General features: G+C 45.3%; 1 protein-coding gene across 3 annotated transcripts in view; it reads left to right on the top strand.

Annotated features, from left to right (window-relative positions):
* LARGE1 (LARGE xylosyl- and glucuronyltransferase 1) overlaps positions 1-20,030 on the top strand; it is a 1,129,206-nt gene that overhangs the window by 616,649 nt on the left and 492,527 nt on the right. For all 3 annotated transcript variants that reach the window (XM_078669611.1, XM_078669686.1, XM_078669758.1), the window contains exon 6: positions 9,982-10,153. In XM_078669611.1, coding sequence (XP_078525737.1) covers positions 9,982-10,153 — 172 coding nt within the window. The remainder of the gene's footprint in view (positions 1-9,981; positions 10,154-20,030) is intronic.

Here is a 20,030-nt window from a genome sequence, read left to right as displayed (position 1 = left end):
TTGGGGAAGGAGGTGGTAAAAGCAGCTAAATCTCCCCTACTCCAAGGGACATGTACATAGTTCCCATTTGCGACTTCACGCAAAGGGTAAGCTTCTATTCCCTGCTGTCCTCCTGGTGTCATACCAAGCGTGCTTCTCCTGCCGGTCCCTTTCTTGGACCACCTCTCTTCCCACTTATCTAGTGCCCTCCATGTCCTTATTCCAGTAATCAGTTCCCTTATGTGCGTTTTCAGCCCAATCGTTCTCCTCTCATCTAGGTCTCGATCTGTATAATGTAGCCTGTGGTTACCCTGTAATGCTTTGGTTCTTGACAGGTCCACCATATATTTGCCTGCTAGTTCGACTAACTTCTCATGGATTGCTCTCGCTTTTCGAGTAATGTCCTTTGCCATATACAGTATTTCATCTTGCTCATACATTTCCATTCTTTCCAAAGGCAGGGTACCATCTATCATGTCATCCAGGTCTGACCTTAAGCTGGCGACATCAAGTCTCTTGGCTTTTATCTCAGCTCGCAATATGTCTTTCGAAGGGGGCTCACTGGTCTCCCTACCATCCCAACTTCGAGCTCTACGTTTGGGCTCAGGAGAGTTAATGAGTGGTCTCCCTTGCTCCCATCTCTCCAGGTCCCATGCTCGGCCATCCGATCTTGGAAGGTGATGGAACACGGGCCTGTTACCCCCACTCTTGATCTGCCCACTCTCTTCTTCTTCTCTCCTTTCACCGTACGCCTCTCTGTTATTTTCCCTCTGGTCGCTACTCTCCCTTTGCCTAGTATCGCTCAGTATCCGATACGATCCTTCCTGGTTCCCCATATTCCCTGGGCTGCGCTCATTTCCGTCATCACAGGGACTATGGTGCGACCTCTCACAACTCCCATTCAGTTCTCTGGTGCCGGGCACACAGTGTGGACACTTAAAGCTGTTTCTGTACTCTTGCGCTCTCCTCTCCTCTTCACTGAGTATTGGGCGCGCCACCCTCCCATTCCCGGGGCCCCCGTTTTCCAGGTCTGTTCTACCTCCACTCCGGGCCCAATGGGTGACTCCCCTACTATCTCTCTCTCTACAGTCCCACTCCGGGCTACTCTCCCCAGCCCCGCAGTGAGTCCGTGCTCTGCTGTCCTGACTTTCCCTTTCAGCTTCTGCAGCTATGATGCTCTTGTGAGCCTCCACTGCCTCATCCCACTTCTTCATGTACTCATTTAGCTCTTGAAAGGATTTTCGTCCAGATCCCCTCAGATCCACTGGCCATCTAGGGCCCCCAGGATCCCCTCCTGGATCCCCTGCTGTGTGCATCGGGGTGCTCCACTCTCTTGGTATCGGCATCTGACTTGGGGAATTAATCGTATCGTTCCTCCTTGCCGTCCCTGCTCTTTCTCTGTCCTTCCGTACCCGTTCTTCCCCTCTTGCTCTCTCTTGGTCATATATCGATATTATAGGACCTATGGTAACAGGTACCTGTAGTGCATCTGGTAATGCGTAGGATGTGGCGCTTTCCGTTTCCGGCGCTCTTTGTACCACAAACCTCCCGACTACCTGTTGCACCTGACTAGGCTGGGACAGCTCTTTCTTTGCCTCAGGATCCCACTCTGAACTGGGAAGCGGTCCATGCTCTCCTGCATTGCCCCCCTTTTCTCCTTCACTATGCTCGACCTCTCCCCCTGCTCTATTATACGGGGGTGGCCTGTCTGTCAATAATCTGTTTATCAGGCTGTCCTCTGTTTCGCTCTCATCATCTTCTTCTAGGGGGCTTTTATTTTCGGGCACCTCTAACACTGGGTACAGTTTATTTACTTCCATGTTATGCACTCTCCATCTTTTAGCATCCGCATCCCACCTGGCATCCTGTACTGCCCTTACCGATCGTTTCACCCTTTCTTGTCGTCTGTTCATATTCTTTTCATGCGCTGCCCTAATCCATGCATCAAGAGCTTCAAACTGGGTCGGTCTAGGCAAGGGTCTCATTGAGGTCATGACTGATTTTAATCGATGTAACACCTCTAATCTGAACGTCCCGTACTTCGGGAACGTCAGTTCCTCATTTCCTTCCGTAATCTTACTCCACTCTGATATCCAAAGGATCGTATGCAACCCAACATTTACTGCCATGTAACGAGCCGGCGTACCCTCCGGCGGGGCTTCTTCCCCTTCATACGATCCCCGCTTCTCTTTTTTAAACACCGCTCTCAGCCATTTAAAACACTTCATAATTATGCGCACAATATCCAGCCTCGCTACCCTGTTTACTTCCTGATGACAATCCACCAATCCTGTCGCGGCTTTGTTAACTTGGCCTATCGCAGCGCGGTCTTTCTCCGGTCGGCCAATCACGTCGCGACACTTTCTGACGTCTTTGCTAGCTGGCCTATCACGGCGCGGTCTTTCTCCGGTCAGCCAATCACTGCGCGACACTTCCTGACGTCACTTTTCTCCGCTTCGCAGCAGCACCCCTCCTTTCTCAACTCGTCTCCCGGTCATGCATGCGTCCCATTCATACACCGAAAAATGACTACTTCCGACCAAGCGGTCACTTCCCTCGACTGTACGTCCACAGTCTATATGTAATTGTCAACACAACTGACGAAATGTCTATCGTCTCTCTGATAGGTTGCTTACACACACAGTAACCTCCGACCAGCGTCCGTTACTCACGCACTCACTCTTACGTTCCCCCTATCTCGGTCTTTCGGGTGATCAATGGTACCTCATGACCCCCTTCACACTAGTTAACAATTACTCTGGGTGTCCGATACACCCGAACCACTTAAGCTCTCCTTGAACTTAAGATTTCCACCGGTTGCGCGCGCTCACAACCTGTTCCACAGTCACTCTACAGACATTCAACTCCGCCAGACATTACAACATAGATACAATACAAAAACACCGCAATCTAACACGCATGACCCTTTATACTCACTCTCGACCGATACTGCTGCTTTTTCTGTCTCACGTCATCCGGATCTTCTTCAGCGGGCGGTTCTTCCGATCATCGATCTCTAGGGGCCTTGGGGTAAGCTAACCTGGCCTAGGTCACCGTCCTCAAGAAGGCAACCATCCTCTATAGCTACCAACTGGAAGGGCGAGATTTTGATCGATACCTCATCACTATTGATCCAAACCTCGATCTGGTCGACTGAACCTTTGTTGCCTGTCTTTGAGGAAGAAAGTGCCCCTGTTACCAAACCAGTTCACCCAATAAAGGACCCTGCTCCCAAAGATCACAAACAACTTCTAGCTTTCAAAAGTTTATTGTAAAGATATGATAAGCTGCAAATACAGGCATCTCAGAATGAGATTCACGAGATACACAGGTCCAACTACATACATGTGCTCTCTGAAAGCCCTCAGACGAGCAACGGAAATTACTAACACAAGTTCTAAGAATAACAAAGCTATCAGCATTGACGCATATCTCTCCTTCATTTAAGTTGGAGGAAAACGCACAGGTTAGGCTGTCCCTACCCTGCTCTAGATGGTATCCCTACTTAACCAAATCCCAACCTAACAAAGGTGTCAGCAGTGAATGACCCCCAAGGGAAGTCACTCACTCTAAGTCTCTTGGTGAAAACCTATAGTTCTCCAGTCATGACCCCTCTCTGCCTACCCATCCGCTCTCTAAAGGGTCCTCAGGTATCTGCTCTAACTCCACCCAGGGGTGCTGTCCCTAATACAAAACAGTCAACAACATTTGAGACGCCCCTCGCGAGACGCCTCTCACGTGGTGTAGCTTCTGGCTTTTTCCATGCTGCTTTGTGTTGGGCCTCATACGTTGGAGTTGACCTTGCTTCTCAGACTCTTCTCCGGCCCGCTGATACCCCTTAAACATTCCGGAACCCTCCTCCATGTCTGGGCCGTCTACTGAACAGACCTCTATTCATTCATTTATAATTGGATCCCCCCTTTCCTTGCAGACAGACATCTGCAGCCAAGAACCCAACTCTCATAGACTTCCAAAAAGGCTTGCAACATTTCTTGGCCCAGACATGTACGTGTAAATCAATGTTAAAACATTTCAGGCCTACAATATTTCTCATAATGATTATAGCATTCAACTTCTTCATTAATTAAAGCATGTTAATACTCTTATTCTATTATTCAGTAAACACATCTATAAATCATGGCCCATTTAATGCAATGACCAAAACATTAATACAATCTATGTCGTGAAAAGAAACACCTTCCCTTTTAGCTCTGGCCCTGAGGCCTACCACATTCTGCGTTTAACCACATACCATCTTACATTTTAACAGCTACACGACATGGATTCAGAAATAATCACATCTACTAAAATCATATAGTGTCACACATTTCTGTATTAGTTCCACTTCTACTTAAATCTCTACGTTAGCTATACATTCAGAATATAATTTCAAATACTATTAGCACTCATGGCATTTCTCCTCATGATTTGTGCTTACTACAGGTAAGTGTGATGCACTCATACATTTAGGTCAGTTTGCGCTCTCTCAAGTGTATAGACCTAGTTTCTTCTAAACCCATGTATATTGTTCTTGGAGACTAGTGATGGAACAGACGTAGATAGTGCTGTCTTATAGGATTCAGTATTGTAGACAATGCCCTATTCACTTCAGATAACGTGTAGAATACGTAACTTTCAGAGTTTCTGATAAGATTGCAATATAGGCGGTATGTTTGAGAGAAGCACAAACGTGTAAGATCTCAGGAGGGAGGGCAAAACAGATTATTTTTTGGTAAGGTCCAAATTTAGTCTGAGCGATGGGGAAGTATTGTGTCTTAGATGGTTTAATGTTGGCACCTGGAGTATGCTCCAGGGTAGCATATTTCTACAGAGTCCGCGTCTGTATCTGGTGTATCGAATTGTGTTGTATGTGCTGAGGGCACGCTTGCAGTTTATTCATGCAACTCAAAAAGTGTTGAATAATACTTAACAATAGCTGGTAAGTCCATAGTGGACAATGGTGGTGTAGTTATGGACAGTGCTTGCTGGAAAGGCCTCATTGTGAAGAAAGGTGAAATAGTTCCGCAAAAGTGTGTTAACTATTAAGGTCTGAAGACTTGTGTGCAGAGAGTGGTCATAGTAGCAACCTGTACTTGTTTTCTTGGCTTAGAAGAAATAAACCAAGAACCACACTCATGAAGTACAAAAATAACACAATTAATACATTATAAAATCTCAAAATGGAACACGCATTACGTTTTCACAAATACCTCTGTCTCTATCAGCGTTTATCATTCCTGTTTAAACATAAAACTTTGCATTTCAGTTTCCTCCCAACCATTTCAACACACAGTCTTTGCCTTTCCTGGTCTTCGAACCTGAAGTGGCTTTGGCCATATAAATGGAAGTGCCTACCAACGTTTGTCTCCATGGACTGTTGTCTGAAGTAGTAAGCTCCCATCCTCAAAACCTATCTCTGGCACAAACTCAGTACTTCAGACTAAGCATAAAACCAGTTCCACATCTCCTACTCTAGTTCAACTCTCTGATCAACTCCAAACCCATAACTCAATCTCCACACTTCCAGCACAGCTTCGAACTACACACAACTCTATAACCTATTCAAGAGTACCAACTCAACCAGCTCACTTACACCACCAACTTCAACTCCAGAATTCCATCTCTGCAACTCTGTACTTCAACTCTAACATTACAGTAACGACACCTCAACGTTATCACCAACAAAGCTAACATTCTCAGCTTTACTAGAGCACTACAAGTGCAAGTCAAATCTACAACTTTGATACTACAATTACAACTGCAGTGCTACTTCTACAATACCAAGACAACAACAACATTTGCATCATCATCATGATTATTAATAATAGTAACTCGTATTTGTAAAGCTTAAACTAATCACCCCTGAGGGTCTCAAGGCGCTGGGGCCGTCGGGGAGATTAAGTTACTATTGCTCACAGTCACATGGTGCTGGGCTGGGCTGCCGCCTGTGCCAGGAATAGAAGCGTGAGGCCCATGCTCCGGAGTCAACCGCCTTGGCCGCTGCACCACACCTCTTCCTTAATTAATGAAGCACCCGAATGACTAGAGGACAGTGATTCTCCTGTGGCAGACCCACACACGCAACAGCAGCGCCACACTAGAAAAAGTCAGATCTGCATTTTAACTAGGCCTTGGTGGGAAATTCCTCTCCACTCGCGGACTTTGTGGAGTTGTTCACACTTGGTGTAGCGTACTGTCTTCTAAAAAACATTAAGTTGGTGGGCCCGAGCGAGGAAAATCTTACTCCAGGCAACCTCCTGGCAAGATTTCTCAATGCAAGCGGTCGCGGATGGCCGCTATCGCTCGCGCTGAGAAACCTTACGTTTGCATTGAGGAAGCTGCCATTGAGTAGAACATGCACTCGAGCAGCAGAAAAAAAGCAGCACCCTCTTGAGCTATGCATGGTACCGCTCACGCTGATTTTCAAGCGCGGGACAAACACCCGGTACAAAAAATGGTTGACAACTCCTCGAACTCCGCATAGGCCTAATTTGAACAAAGTAGATTTTTTTTGCAATGTTGTAGGATTTGCACCCAATATTTTTAACTCAACTCAAAATTAAATATTATTCATTTCAGTTTGTGGCCTTTTGTATTTCTACATTTGCTTTCTACGGTTGTCTTGGGAGTGGAATGTTTGTAATAGGTCTCTGATGAATTATGCCCATCTAGTATCCAGTGTGCTGCACAGATATCTCCAACTAAGAGGACACAAATGACCCTGGGGTGTATCCCTTTATAAGATTAATAGTGGCAGCTAGCAGGCACTTGGTAGGTTGTTGTGGGGCCTCTGGTTTCAGTTAATGATCTCGTACTGTTGTTCCTGTCTCAGAATCCGAGTTGGAGTTTTGTTCTCTTCCTGTCTGTCATGATAATTGGGCTCGGCTTCAGCTGTAGGAAGAAATTATTTAGAATGTATCTGCTACCTATAGGGCGCTGGAGCATGCCATATCCTCTTGAAGCCACTTATATGTTGAATCCTTGCAGCATCTTCTGCCGGATTTCAATTATTGAATTGAATAAAAGGCTCTTGAGCACCGCTCATTATTTTGATCTCTGTTTAATTACTTTCTGGCGACTTCCTCTTAACCCCATTGGATCACGTGCATTTTGCATATATGGATATTAATGAAAAAAATAGCTGGGTGAGTAGTTTATAAATATAACAAAATGGCTCCATGAGCAAGGGATGAGATAGAGCAGCGGAGGGTTCTCTGGATAGACGTCTGGCGACCATAAGGTGCCTGAAGTAGGAGCCATTACTTTCTGACTCTCACAAAGATGGCCGGGGCAGATAACCAGGTGGGGGGATGAGAGGTGGATTGTTGTGCTTTATAAATAAAGGCTCCTTGAGGAGGTTGGTGTGTTCAGCTCCAGGAACGGATTAGTGATAGTCCTTATTGGAACCGTGACACAATACAGCTTCACTGCTTCCAAAGACATTTCAAAATGGCGACCATGCATCTAGGCGCGCCCCCAGCGGATGTGATTTTAGACTTTCATTAACTTGTTTTAGCAGCTAATCTGTACTTTAGACTAGACTAGGCTCCACCTTTCACAGGACCTTAGATCTTAGTTGTGGGCCAGCGGAGCTTTGTCTGTTCGTCCACTTTTAGGTTTTGCGTGCAATGTGAGATTGCCTACAGTGAGGGGCATTTTTTTCTGTCACTTTCCCATCTGAATTAGCATACAGCTTGTATATTGCTTTCTTTCCACGTCTCTTGCCCTCCCACTCCTGGGACACCCTGGTAATTAAGAGGTAGGAAGCTTCACTACTTTGATTTATCAGTTCAATATTGTTTGTTGCTGTGATTAATTGAGCTACACCGTGGCAGACTATTGAAGTGGTTGTTAGAGGAGACCCATCTGCGGGGGTGGTCATGGGAGGGAGTAGTAGGGAGAATTACAGTGCCTGTTAGTAGCTTTTACTGCCGTATTTAATGTCAGTACTCTGCCTTCACATTGCTCGGCAGAGCACTGTAAGACTGACCATTTACCTGTTCACTCCCATTACCCTACTTCAGTGGAAGCTAGTAACGCCGAAAGCTTCAGACCAACCGTAGGGCCCATGCCGCAGCACGTACCCACCCATGCACAGATCCAGTACTGTTGTGTGTTTCCTGCATGGCGCATTGTCGTTTTGCCTATGTTAGCCTAATTCTACACATTGTAGGCCTCTTTTTCTTTGCACATGTTACTATATAAGCACATTTGCTTTTGTGTCACACTGTGTTTTCACACAGAACCTATGTTTTCCTGTTCTGTTCTTTTCCTGGGAATTAGTTTGAACACAACAGACAAGGTCAAACAACAATGCCCCCTGATATTCTCTCTGGTCAGGTACTAGCACCCAGACATAATATGAGCGTGCAGCTGCTGTTAATGAGAAACCATGTCTTGTCATATAAATGAACGCAGGTGTTAAAAAAACACACTCTGAGAACGAGGGTCTTGAGACAAGATTGCTGCGTCAGCTGAGATGTAGAACGTCCATCTATGTATGATGAGGTATGGGGTCTGCCAATAATCCCAGACATCTGTGATAAATAGTAATTTAGCTTCATTAGGAAGGAGGGGGGGGGGGTAGGCTATCTGTCTTACAACATGACAGGGCTTTTCATCTTTCCATGGTTTTCGGTTTGTTAACCTTGCTATCAATATTTTTGATATGCATTTGTTTTCTAATTGTAGTGCAAATACTGAATTTTAGAACACATCCGTTTAAAAGCATATTTTGAACTCCTTCCGTGTCTCTTGCTTATGTGTTTGTGGACTAGTACGAGTGACTGAGCAAAAGGGTGTATCCTGTTACCACATCCATGAGTGAGTGCTTTTTTCTGGGATGCCAATTCACTTGTCTCTCTGGTAAGGTTAGGAGGGCAAGTGAAGGACTATAACTAGCCGGATTCTGGTTCATAGAGACTGGGGGGGTATGGTGACTCAGTCCCTACCTGCCGATGTTGTATGGTCCCAAACATAGTTCTGTTCTCGAGCAGAATCCCTGCCACAGTACCTGAACACGGCCTACTTGCCCACCTTGCTCCTCTTTCTCGATTGATGATGGCTCTGAGGTTGTTCCCCAAAACACCACAGAACTGACATTGTAGAACAATATTGATGGGGCTCGATCTTCGCAGGGCAGGGTATGTTGTTGTGTCCAGGGGCTCTTAAATGAGCCTGAGGATGCCATTAATAAGGGATGGGTACAAAATCTGCAGAGGAGCACACAGACTAGCTGCACCACGGAAAGAGCTGGCTTCCATGTCTCTGCTCCACCACACACCTCTGTTTTACCTGCATCAGTTCAGTGCTGTTAGTTCTGTAACATTTGCACATCCAGAGAGAGATACCACAGAAGTAAAATATTGAAGAATAACAATCATACCTGCCACAATTCTAAATGAATCAAAAATAGCTAATACATGAACCAGCAGTCAAAAGATCTGGCTTTAGATGCTGGCACGCATGCTACATAATGTAATTTTTTGTAGGCATACTTGACTTGATATGCTAACTAGCAGGTAAGTTATGCAGGATACATTTGTACAGAAGATGGCGGACATTGCACATTCCGAGATAGGCACTTTATCCATTGCACAGCCCCAGATAAGGATGGTGGGCATTACTGGTACCCAGGAAAGACAGTCATGTGTTACACATTCTCAGATAGGTTAGTTGGACCGTGCACATGTCTGGTCAATAACATCAGGACTGATAGACTTACAGGTTGGCATACTATAGATATGATTGATAGACTAACAGGTGGGCATACTATAGATGTATACTTTAGTGCTCGATCGGCACATTGAACTCTCATTGAATAGTATAAGATGAATTTCCTGCACTGCCCACTCATTTCCTTTGCATTCTTTGTCTCTACTCTCTATGGACATATTACCACTCCCTATTTTTCCTCTTCCCCTGCCCTTCCCCAGTCCTCTTTCACTTCATAGCCCAGTGCTCGTCTTTTACTTGACGCTCCTTTTCTCTTTGACTCCTTAGACCGAAGTGTCTTGGATCCCCAACAAACACTACTCTGGCATCTACGGACTGATGAAGCTTGTGCTGACCAAGACCTTACCGTCCAACCTGGAGCGAGTCATCGTCCTCGACACCGACATCACCTTTGCCACCGATATCGCAGAACTCTGGGCGGTCTTCCACAAGTTCAAAGGTACGTTGTTGATCCAGTGCACAGGTTCTTCACCGTCTAGTACTCTAGTGATGAAGCCAACGCTGCCCCCATCATAAAATCATATTTAATACGAAAACAGTTGTCACATGTCACAAAACAGTTGTGTTAGACCAATGTTCTTAAGCACGGTACAAGAACATCTGTGGATAAGTTTATTGAATAGATGTTGTGTTTCAGGACTGGGCTTTTCTGGACTTTGATTACGTTATGATGCCACAGTGTCCAGGGCCCGACTGGGAACCCAAAGCAGCCCTGGCAATTTTGTCGGGCCAGCCCCTCCCCTCCCCATTTTCCGGGGGGGGGAGGGGTGCAAGTTTTAAGCACTACTGCCTGCATTTGTCTCTGGGGGATGATATTGCAGCAGAGCTGCAAAATTACCCCTCACCGCTACAAAACTGGCCCCCACCCTTCCAGCCTCCTAGTGAAATCGCCGATGCCCGGTATGGCCATTCCGGCCATGCTAGTGTCCCAAGATTTTGTAATGTAAGGCAACACGCTTAACATGCCGGCGTTAAACATGCCAACATGTTAACATTTGATGGATCTGCACTTGTAGGCCTCCACCTCACAGGATTATCTAAATTTAAATACCCACTCTATGGAGTTCACCGGTCTTCAGCTCAGAACTGTGGACGATGAAGCACTCTTTAACCACTATATGGGGTCCTACCAAGAAGGGGTGTTTTTATAATGCGCCTAAGGATGCCTATCCAAGTATTCGGATCCTTTGCAACATCTGGAGTCCTCTTGCAGTGTATAGCAGTGCCTTGAAGATGAGTTCTCACCAATGTGTTAATCCAAGAATGGATGTCCTCGATCTTGAGATAGGAGTGTAGACTAGACTGTATCGCTGAAAGGATAGACCCTGGCTACTCTCCCACCTTGCATGCTCTAGAGCTTTAACAATACCTTGCACATACAAACTGCATACAAAGGCCATTTGCTAGCGCCCTGCTCAGAAATGCGCTATACACCTGGAACACTGTTTTCGATCTGTATTTTGTCCATACAGGCCCATTTTATTGCCCTACACTGCACTATAGACCTTCCGTAACGTAGTGCACATGTACTGTAAACCTAAGCTGATATCCTGCACATCTGTGTTACAGTATGGATCATATTCCCATTGCTTAATAGATGTTCCTGTTGTGCAGTATATCTATCGATCTATTGATCTATCGATCTATCGATCTATCTATCTATCTATCTATCTAGATACATACACTCACACACACACATCCGTGCTAATGCCCTGCACATCTGCACAGAACTAATACAGCCTCACTGGTGTAGTGCTGCACCTGCCTCACGTAAACAACAGAGTGTCCTATCCATATACATTGCAATGCAGACAGCACGCATGTGTTGCACATCAGCAGCTCCTGGTGGAGCTTGACTAATGCTCCTGATGGAGAGTGTCCAGAACAATATTGATTGTCTTGCCGGCCACCTGTTAAATTCGATTTATGAGGTGTCCGGATGGCCTGATGGTGTTTGTTTTGCATAACTCCTCGAGGGATATCCGTACACGCCTTTTTATTGCTTTTCTGTGTGAGTGTAATAAGATGCACTTCCTTTTGGTGGATAGATTATTGTATGTTTTACTGAAATCCTTGCATTGATCTGCTTTGAGGGCAGCTTTACCACACCTTGTTAATGTTTATATCCAGGGGTCAATATTAGCTATTTATAATGATACTTCGTAAAACATTGGTATTTTCGTTTTTTGTATGTTGGTTTATGAATGGATTATATATATATATACACATTATTTGTATTGTCAAGAAGATGCTCTTGATATAAAATACATCTATTTTTTACAAGAAGAATTGTAAAGCTACTTGCTATTCTGTTTCTGCCACTGTTCTTGTGTTGCTACTTTCGTACTATTCCATTGTTGAAATGTATTATTACACTTGTGTGTGTGTGTGTGTGTATGACGTTTCAAAATGGTGAGTATATCTCTTCCAATTCTGTGTGTATATATATATATATATATATATATATATATATGTATATATTATATATGTATGTATACAGAATTGAAAGATATACTCACCACTTTGAACCTTTGAGTAACAGAGTGAAACTAAGTGCAGGGTGTCTGATAAACAGAGCCTGATTGGACAAGTGAGTCAATGAATGAGTAAATGTGTATTTGTCAGCTCCTCCCCCACTCAGCCAGAAAAGCAGGTGCAGGATGTTCATTAGGTCGAGGTTGCTGGACGCTGCAGCTGTATGCTTAATTACGACACATTATCAGCTTACCAAGAACTTTCAGTAGCCTTAAAGCAGCCCATTGCTTACCCTTGGTCGACTTTATTGTCACTTTCAGTTACTTGCTTTTTATTGTATGGCTTGCCATGCCCAGCATGTGTTTGTACCCTCCCTAAAGCATTGCCTCTTGTATTCTCTCCTTCCACTGCTCACTTGCTTAAGCCCTCCAAGAGTGCATGTGTTTTCCAGTTGTCTCTTTTGTGAGCTTCTCCATCTGAGCTCCGTGCTGTTCTCTCTCATCTGTTTGCTTCCCTCCCTCATCATCCCTGTGTCGCTTTCTCTCACCGATCTGCTTCTCTCCAAACCCCCATACTCCGTATTGCTGTCTCTCGCTTTATACCACCTCAGATCCGCAAATAACACCTGTGTCACACACATACGTCGTGTAGCATGCATATGCGCCAACATTTCGACACAGCTGCATCGTCTCAACTCTTTTTTACTTTTGTTCATGCTGTACCGTTGATGATATGCAGCATAAACAAAGGGCATTGGCAAAGACAATGCGATTCAAAGGTGAGATCTATTGGGTTTGCCAATGCTTGTTTTAAGTATAGGGGATTACTGGAAGATTGCCATTGAACAGGCAGGTACACAGAAATCAGAGGAGGGAGAGCCTTCATTAACAGTGACAAATACCAAACCAAATGTACCAATCCAGGGTACACAGAGGATCTCTGCCAGCATATCCAGCTGCGACTCGTCAATGTTCTCAGCATGAGGGCTTTTTACATGCAGAATGGAGCTGCTGATGCAGTGCCATACTGTAGGGCATCCTGGCTGTGCATTTCACTCTACATCCATTTCCCGGTACAATAAAAAGGACTGGCTGTGTCTTTTACGCCGCCAAATGGGCGACTGGAGTAAGATTAGCAGCTGCTCCATGTCTTGCTGAAAACGCCACCTGATTGTTTGTCGTCTTCAAGCAGACACCAGGATGAAGGCAACAGACAAAAAGGTGTATTTATATTGTATGATTTCCATGTGTTGTTCTTTTATACCCTTGAATATTTTAAATACTTTGCATGTAGGTGTGTAGTTCTAAGAAAGTCCACAAATAAGGTACAAATTCTGTGTGAGTTTCCTTTAATCAATCAATTTATGCTTAGAAACCGAAGAGGACCTCTTCTTCGGCATTACAGTCCGAGGAACGGCTTGTCACAGCCAGAGCACTGCGTTATGAAGCACAATCCTGTCTATGTTCAATGTCTTCAAGATAGAGGGGCAGTGCCCTAAAAAGTCAGATTTGTGTTACCTCAAATATCCAAAACAAGTCAAAGTTACAAATTTTCATAAGGTCTAGTGTGACGTGTTTGTAGTGGACCAATTAGCCTAATTGAACTGTAGCATTTACATTTCTGCTGGTTACCCGCATACGATCCACAGGACATTTGGCTGTATTTTAGGATCACTTCTTATTGATCTCATTCCTTCCTGTTGAATATTTTCTGTATTCAGCTACCCAGACCATTTTGACATCGGGGAGCTCGTGATCCTTAAAATAACCACATTCTTGCATTGCCAGACAGTGTATGTCCTTTGAGAAGACCCCTCATCGGGGTCCCACCCCATAGGCCGAATGCCCATAGGGTGTGCTGCGACACCTAACTACAGTGGAGCGGGGTATTGTTTCTTTTTTATATGTGCTTAAAATTACCGTGAACAAGTGTATTAAAAAGGGCCAGTACTACTCACTTCAAGACTTTATTCCTGAGTGCCTGAACCCCTGTTAAAACCAATGTGGCACCTGTGCCTAACTAGGAAGGCTTCGGTGTCTCAAAACGTGTAATGTTTTTTAAAAATAGCAAAGTGTGCTATGTGCATATTTACAAAGATAGAAAATAAGGTCTACATGTTTCAACCATCGTAAAAATTCTATGGTTTTCGTCAGGACCGTGGAGATTGCGCGGGGTGGTACACACACGCTAAGGTGCGCCCGACCCTCATGCAATTTGAAGACCACAAAAATGTGATCTAGCGGAAAAGAGTGTGTCTTTTCCTCTTCCCGGAAAAAAACCTGTAAGAAAGAGAAGGGGAAACAGGGTTGGGATTGCGCACTAGGGAAGACATAACAAGGGTAACACTTAACATATAAAATGCTGAGTGGGGTCACCCCCGTCAGGTGACTAACTATATAGTGCTATGGCACAGGTACATTGTTCGTGCAAGATCAAAAATGTGCTTCAGTGTCAATTTGCCGGATCGCACTTGGGCAAGTACCGAGGTGAGAGGTAAGTTCTGCGAGGTTCTTGGCTTAGTTCAGCTAGTGGGGAGGAGTGAGGAGTGATCGCTTGTGTGCTGAGAAGCGAAATGCTCATGAGTTTATCAACGGAGATAATACCGGCCGGTAGGCATTAGACTCGTACCCGGCCTCAAGATATTCGACTCGTAATTATATTGTTGCGTGCTACGAGTATCTTAGCAGTGTTAGTGATAAAAGCCCAATAATTGCAATGCTTACACTTGAAGCAGTGATTGTCGCCTCATGGGCTTCTTGACTACCAAGACGGCAAGTGTCCGTCACCTGGGGAAGTTTAAAACACAGGCAAACACAGATCAATAATAATGCTCGTGTCCGACTCACGGTCGCGATACTCTGTGCAGGCACATCACGTTGTGCCCATGCTTGCTCAGTCTGTACTTACTTGCAGATGGTCATCACAGACACTTGCCGTCTTGGTAGTCAAGAAGCCCATGAGGCGACAATCACCGCTTCAAGTGTAATTATTGGGCTTTTATCACTAACACTGCTAAGATACCTATCGGCCGGTATTATCTCCGTTGATAAACTCATGAGCATTTCGCTTCTCAGCACACAAGCGATCACTCCTCACTCCTCCCCACTAGCTGAACTAAGCCAAGAACCTCGCAGAACTTACCTCTCACCTCGGTACTTGCCCAAGTGCGATCCGGCAAATTGACACTGAAGCACATTTTTGATCTTGCACGAACAATGTACCTGTGCCATAGCACTATATAGTTAGTCACCTGACGGGGGTGACCCCACTCAGCATTTTATATGTTAAATGTTACCCTTGTTATGTCTTCCCTAGTGCGCAATCCCAACCCTGTTTCCCCTTCTCTTTCTTACAGGTTTTTTTCCGGAAAGAGGAAAAGACACACTCTTTTACGCTAGATCACATTTTTGTGGTCTTCAAATTGCACGAGGGTCGGGTGCACCTTAGCGTGTGCATACCACCCCGCGCAATCTCCACGGTCCTGACGAAAACCATAGAATTTTTATGATGGTTGAAACATGTAGACCTTATTTTCTATCTTTGTAAATATGCACATAGCACACTTCGCTATTTTTAAAAAACATTACACGTTTTGAGACACCGAAGCCTTCCTAGTTAGGCACAGGTGCCACACTGGTTTTAACAGGGGTTCAGGCACTCCGGAATAAAGTCTTGAAGTGAGTAGTACTGGCCCTTTTTAATACACTTTTTCACGGTAATTTTAAGCACATATAAAAAAGAAACAATAACCCGCTCCACTGTAGTCAGGTGTCGCAGCACACCCTATGGGCATTCGGCCTATGGGGTGGGACCCCGATGATGAAGCATGTCTCCAACTAGGTTGGTGAGTGAGGGGTCTTCTCAAAGGACATACACTGTCCGGCAACGGGTTGGGGCACATTGTGCTAACCTAGGCCTTCAGAAATAAGTAGAGAATTTTCTGCTTTCTTTCCCTACAGGGGGTACTCCTCCTTTGTTGTTAACATTAACCCCGGGGACCAGGAGTTCCCACCTCACATAGCCTGTGTAACTTCCCTAACTCTCCCCTTTGGTATAAACACATTCTTGCATTACCTCAGCCGCTGATCGATGCGAGCAGATACCAGGCAGAAGAAACAGGTTCTAGGGATCAATAAACACCCTATCATCTTTGGAATACCTCTTGGACCTTGTGGAATCTAATTCCAAATAATCTGGTTGTGAGGCATCACTTCATCACTTAAAGCAAGACATTCCCTGGGACTGAACTGATGCTCGTTGAGGCGCTTAACATGATTGATCTTATGCTATATTTTATTCATGATATCTGAAAATGTCCTTCTCCACCAGTGATGGCACTTAAATTTCAGATCAACTTTTAACCTTTAGAGATTGTAAATGTTTAGTGTTCCGGAATTTAGTTGGAAGCAGTAAAATTCTCAAGTGCCTGTTTTACGTAGATTCACTGTTATTATGGTAATCTTATAGGGTGGCAATACGATTTAAGATTTAGGGCCTGATTTAGAGATTGGTGGACTGGCACTCTGTCACAAATGTGACGAATATCCCGTCTGCCTTTATACAAGTGCATTAGACCATAATGAACTTGGAACACGGAGGATGCGATATCCTTCACTGTTGTGACCGGCCCTTACTTCGAACGACTCTGAGCAGTAGAAAGTGAAATGGGTATTGCAGTAACTCTAAAACTGTGAGCCCCAATGAAAACGAGGCACCATCAAGGGGTTAGTTGATCACCACAACAGCCAGGATTGATATCTGGCAGAAGGAGGAAATATTTGTTCACTTTTTTGGCTTCTTGTCTAGAATGCTACATACTTTTTCTGCCCACTTCTATACTATGCCCAGAAATGTGACTTGCCTTAGAGCTAATTTTTATGCTGACAGCATCCATGCCACAAGATCCTGAACTACTAGTAGCCACAAACGCTGTAGTGAACCTAAAATCCCAAGATAAGTATTAGCAAAGCAGATAACAATGGAGGTGAAAGGTACCAATCTTCAAAGCATGAAAGAGTTCACCACTTTCCAGACCTGCAGTATATCCACATATCAGATACCAGAGGACCAAAAGAATGACCTTGAAATGGTGTCCTCTGACAGGGGGATAACCCTGTATGCTCCTGGATGCCATTGAGACAGACTGGCTTATTTTCTGCAGCAAACATTGGTGAAGTGGTTCTAAAATAAACCTGTATAAAATGTCCTTTACAAGAGCTTAATTATATGTGATTCGTAAATTGAGCATTGTAGTACATTTTCCCAATTTTTCATGATGCAAACTTTCTCACGATTTTCCTGTGAAAGACTGGTTAAAATCAGGAAATGATTCGCTGAGAGAATCAGTAAATTGTGTATGTTACACAAAATACAATGTCCTCTCCCTAAAAGTTGCAAATAATCCCAACAGAACTAGAAAAAAAGGCACATTGTAACCTCTTCAGGTTGTTCAATGATTGTTATAGGTGACCCAGTTGTGAATTGTTTGAAATGGATCTCAAAGTCACAGTTCAAGAACATAAAAAAAGTCCTAGGGCATCTTAGTGCATTTTCATTTGAAAAGAGGAAGTTTGCAAAATATTACTAGTCCTGGCTGCATGGGGCCTGTCATACATTATTTCTTCATAATCTGCATAATGAATGCATTTTGAGGTCCGGATGGAATTTACTGAGTAAGAACAGCTGTTTAATAATACATTGATCAAAAACCCAGCATCAACATTTTAAAGCTAGAATTTGAGTCTCTAGAGATTTTGTTGAGTTTTTAGTCTTTAGTTTATTTGGGAAATGTGCCTGCTCTCCCCTCTACCCCTTTCTACTTGTCTCATATACTTATGGTTTTCTTTTTTGGTCCTGTCTCTTCTATGCTTGGCTGTACTATTCAATTTTAAATCTTCAGAGTTCAAATGAGGTTGCGCTGTGTTGAGTTGCATCAGCTCTGGATTTGGGCACCTGCTATATCAACACCTAGACCTTACAGAGACAGCAAGTGTTGGGTGAAGACATTGCACTTACCTCACAGTCGGGCAGCACGTCTCACGACTATGTGCATAGCTTGTCATCCTTGGCGATGCTGTTACCTGGGGAGCAGACTGACACACAGCAGCGGCAGGGAGGGAAAGGAGTTGGAGCTCAAAACCTTGCATCGGAGGAGAAATGTCAAACTTGGGGGTTCTTCTAGAGTCTATTTGAAAGAAAGAGGTATGGCTGAACCTTATGAATGGCTCCTTCCAGAATGCCAGTCTGTCTAGAGGTTACTGCCTGAAGTTCCCAATTCAACATGAAGTTTAGGCTTTTCCTGTGATGTCAGTGCCTGTTTGAATCAGACGTAAGGAGGCATTGACAAGCGATGCATGCATTGGAAAATGTTTGTATTCTTATATTTTGTCGGGTTCTTTGCCCATATGGTACTGTTTGTGTCCCTGCAGTTTGGATTTCTTCTGGAAGTCCTGGCTCAGCAATTCTCTCTGCCTGATTTCAAGAAGGGTTTGGTGCCTTGCTTACAGTAGCGGCTGTTGGCAATCGAGCGGCGTGGTGGTGGGGGCACACGCATGGGGGGAGAGGTTGGGAAATAAAAAAAATACATAAATAAAAAATTACTTACCTGCCGCTACGCTCTGGCTGCAGCCTTGGTGGTTCTGTTACTCTCCTCCGGAAAATGGATGGGCCTGAAAGCACATGCTCCCCACCCAATCAAGACATTGCTCTCGTAGTATGAGAGCAGCACCAGGATTGGTCTGAAGGACCTCGTTTGCCGTTCAGACAGTGCACTGGAGCGTGTGGCATTTCTCCAACCCTGCTGTGCAACACAGCTGGGTTGGAGAAACATAAGTGCACATGTCTGTTTGACCAGCCTAAGACGGCCGGCCAAACAGACATGCACACTTTTAGGTGACCACCATTTCTGCCTGTCATGGCCATGCCCGGCCTTCCTCCTCCCACTAAGCAGCACAGAGATAAATAAACATATATGTTTTATTTTCGTTTTATTTATCATCTGCTTGCAACGGGGCGACGCTCCTCCGCCATTACGGAGGAGCCGCCCCTCCTTGCTTATCTACCCCCGCACAAATCATAATCTCCAATCATGAAGTACAAGATGGCCAAGGAGATATTGTGCCTCTTGTGGGTTTTTCTTGCAAACTAAGGCCTCTTAAGGTGACGTTTGACACCTTTGCGTGTATTAAGTGCATGGCGTCAACGTGGCTGCTGGGAGAAGTCGCCCTTTGCTCTGGCACTCTAGAAGGAAACTTGACTCATCTTCACCCTGTCCAGCCCTTGACAAGACCAGATGTAATGATGCACTGGTATCAGCCTCCATGGCATGCTGTGCCCTCCTCCTGCACCCAGCTCCTGCTCGGGCCTGCACCCAGCTCCTCCCATGACCCGACACCCAGCGCCTGCCCGGACCTGCACCCAGCTCCTGCCCGGTCCGGCACCCAGCTCCTGCATGGACTTGCACCCAGCTCTTCCGATGACCCTGCTCCCATCTCCTCCCTTGACCCTGCACCCAGCTCCTCCCATGACCACGCACCCAGCTCCTGCACCCAGCTCCTGCACCCAGCTCCTGCACCCAGCTCCTGCACCCAGCTCCAGCACCCAGCTCCTGCACCCAGCTCCTGCCCATGACCCTGCACCCAGCTCCTGCCCAGACCTGCACCCACTCCTCCCATGACCCTGCACCCAGCTCCTGCCCAGACCTGCACCCACTCCTCCCATGACCCTGCACCTAGCTCCTGCACAGACTTGCACCCAGCTCCTACCCGGACCTGCACCCAGCTCCTGCCCAGACCTGCACCCACTCCTCCCATGACCCTGCACCCAGCTCCTCCCATGACCCT

Source organism: Lissotriton helveticus, chromosome 1_1 (assembly GCF_964261635.1).
Source record: "Lissotriton helveticus chromosome 1_1, aLisHel1.1, whole genome shotgun sequence".
Taxonomy (NCBI): Eukaryota; Metazoa; Chordata; class Amphibia; order Caudata; family Salamandridae; genus Lissotriton; species Lissotriton helveticus.
This window is presented reverse-complemented; position numbering and strand designations above follow the sequence as displayed.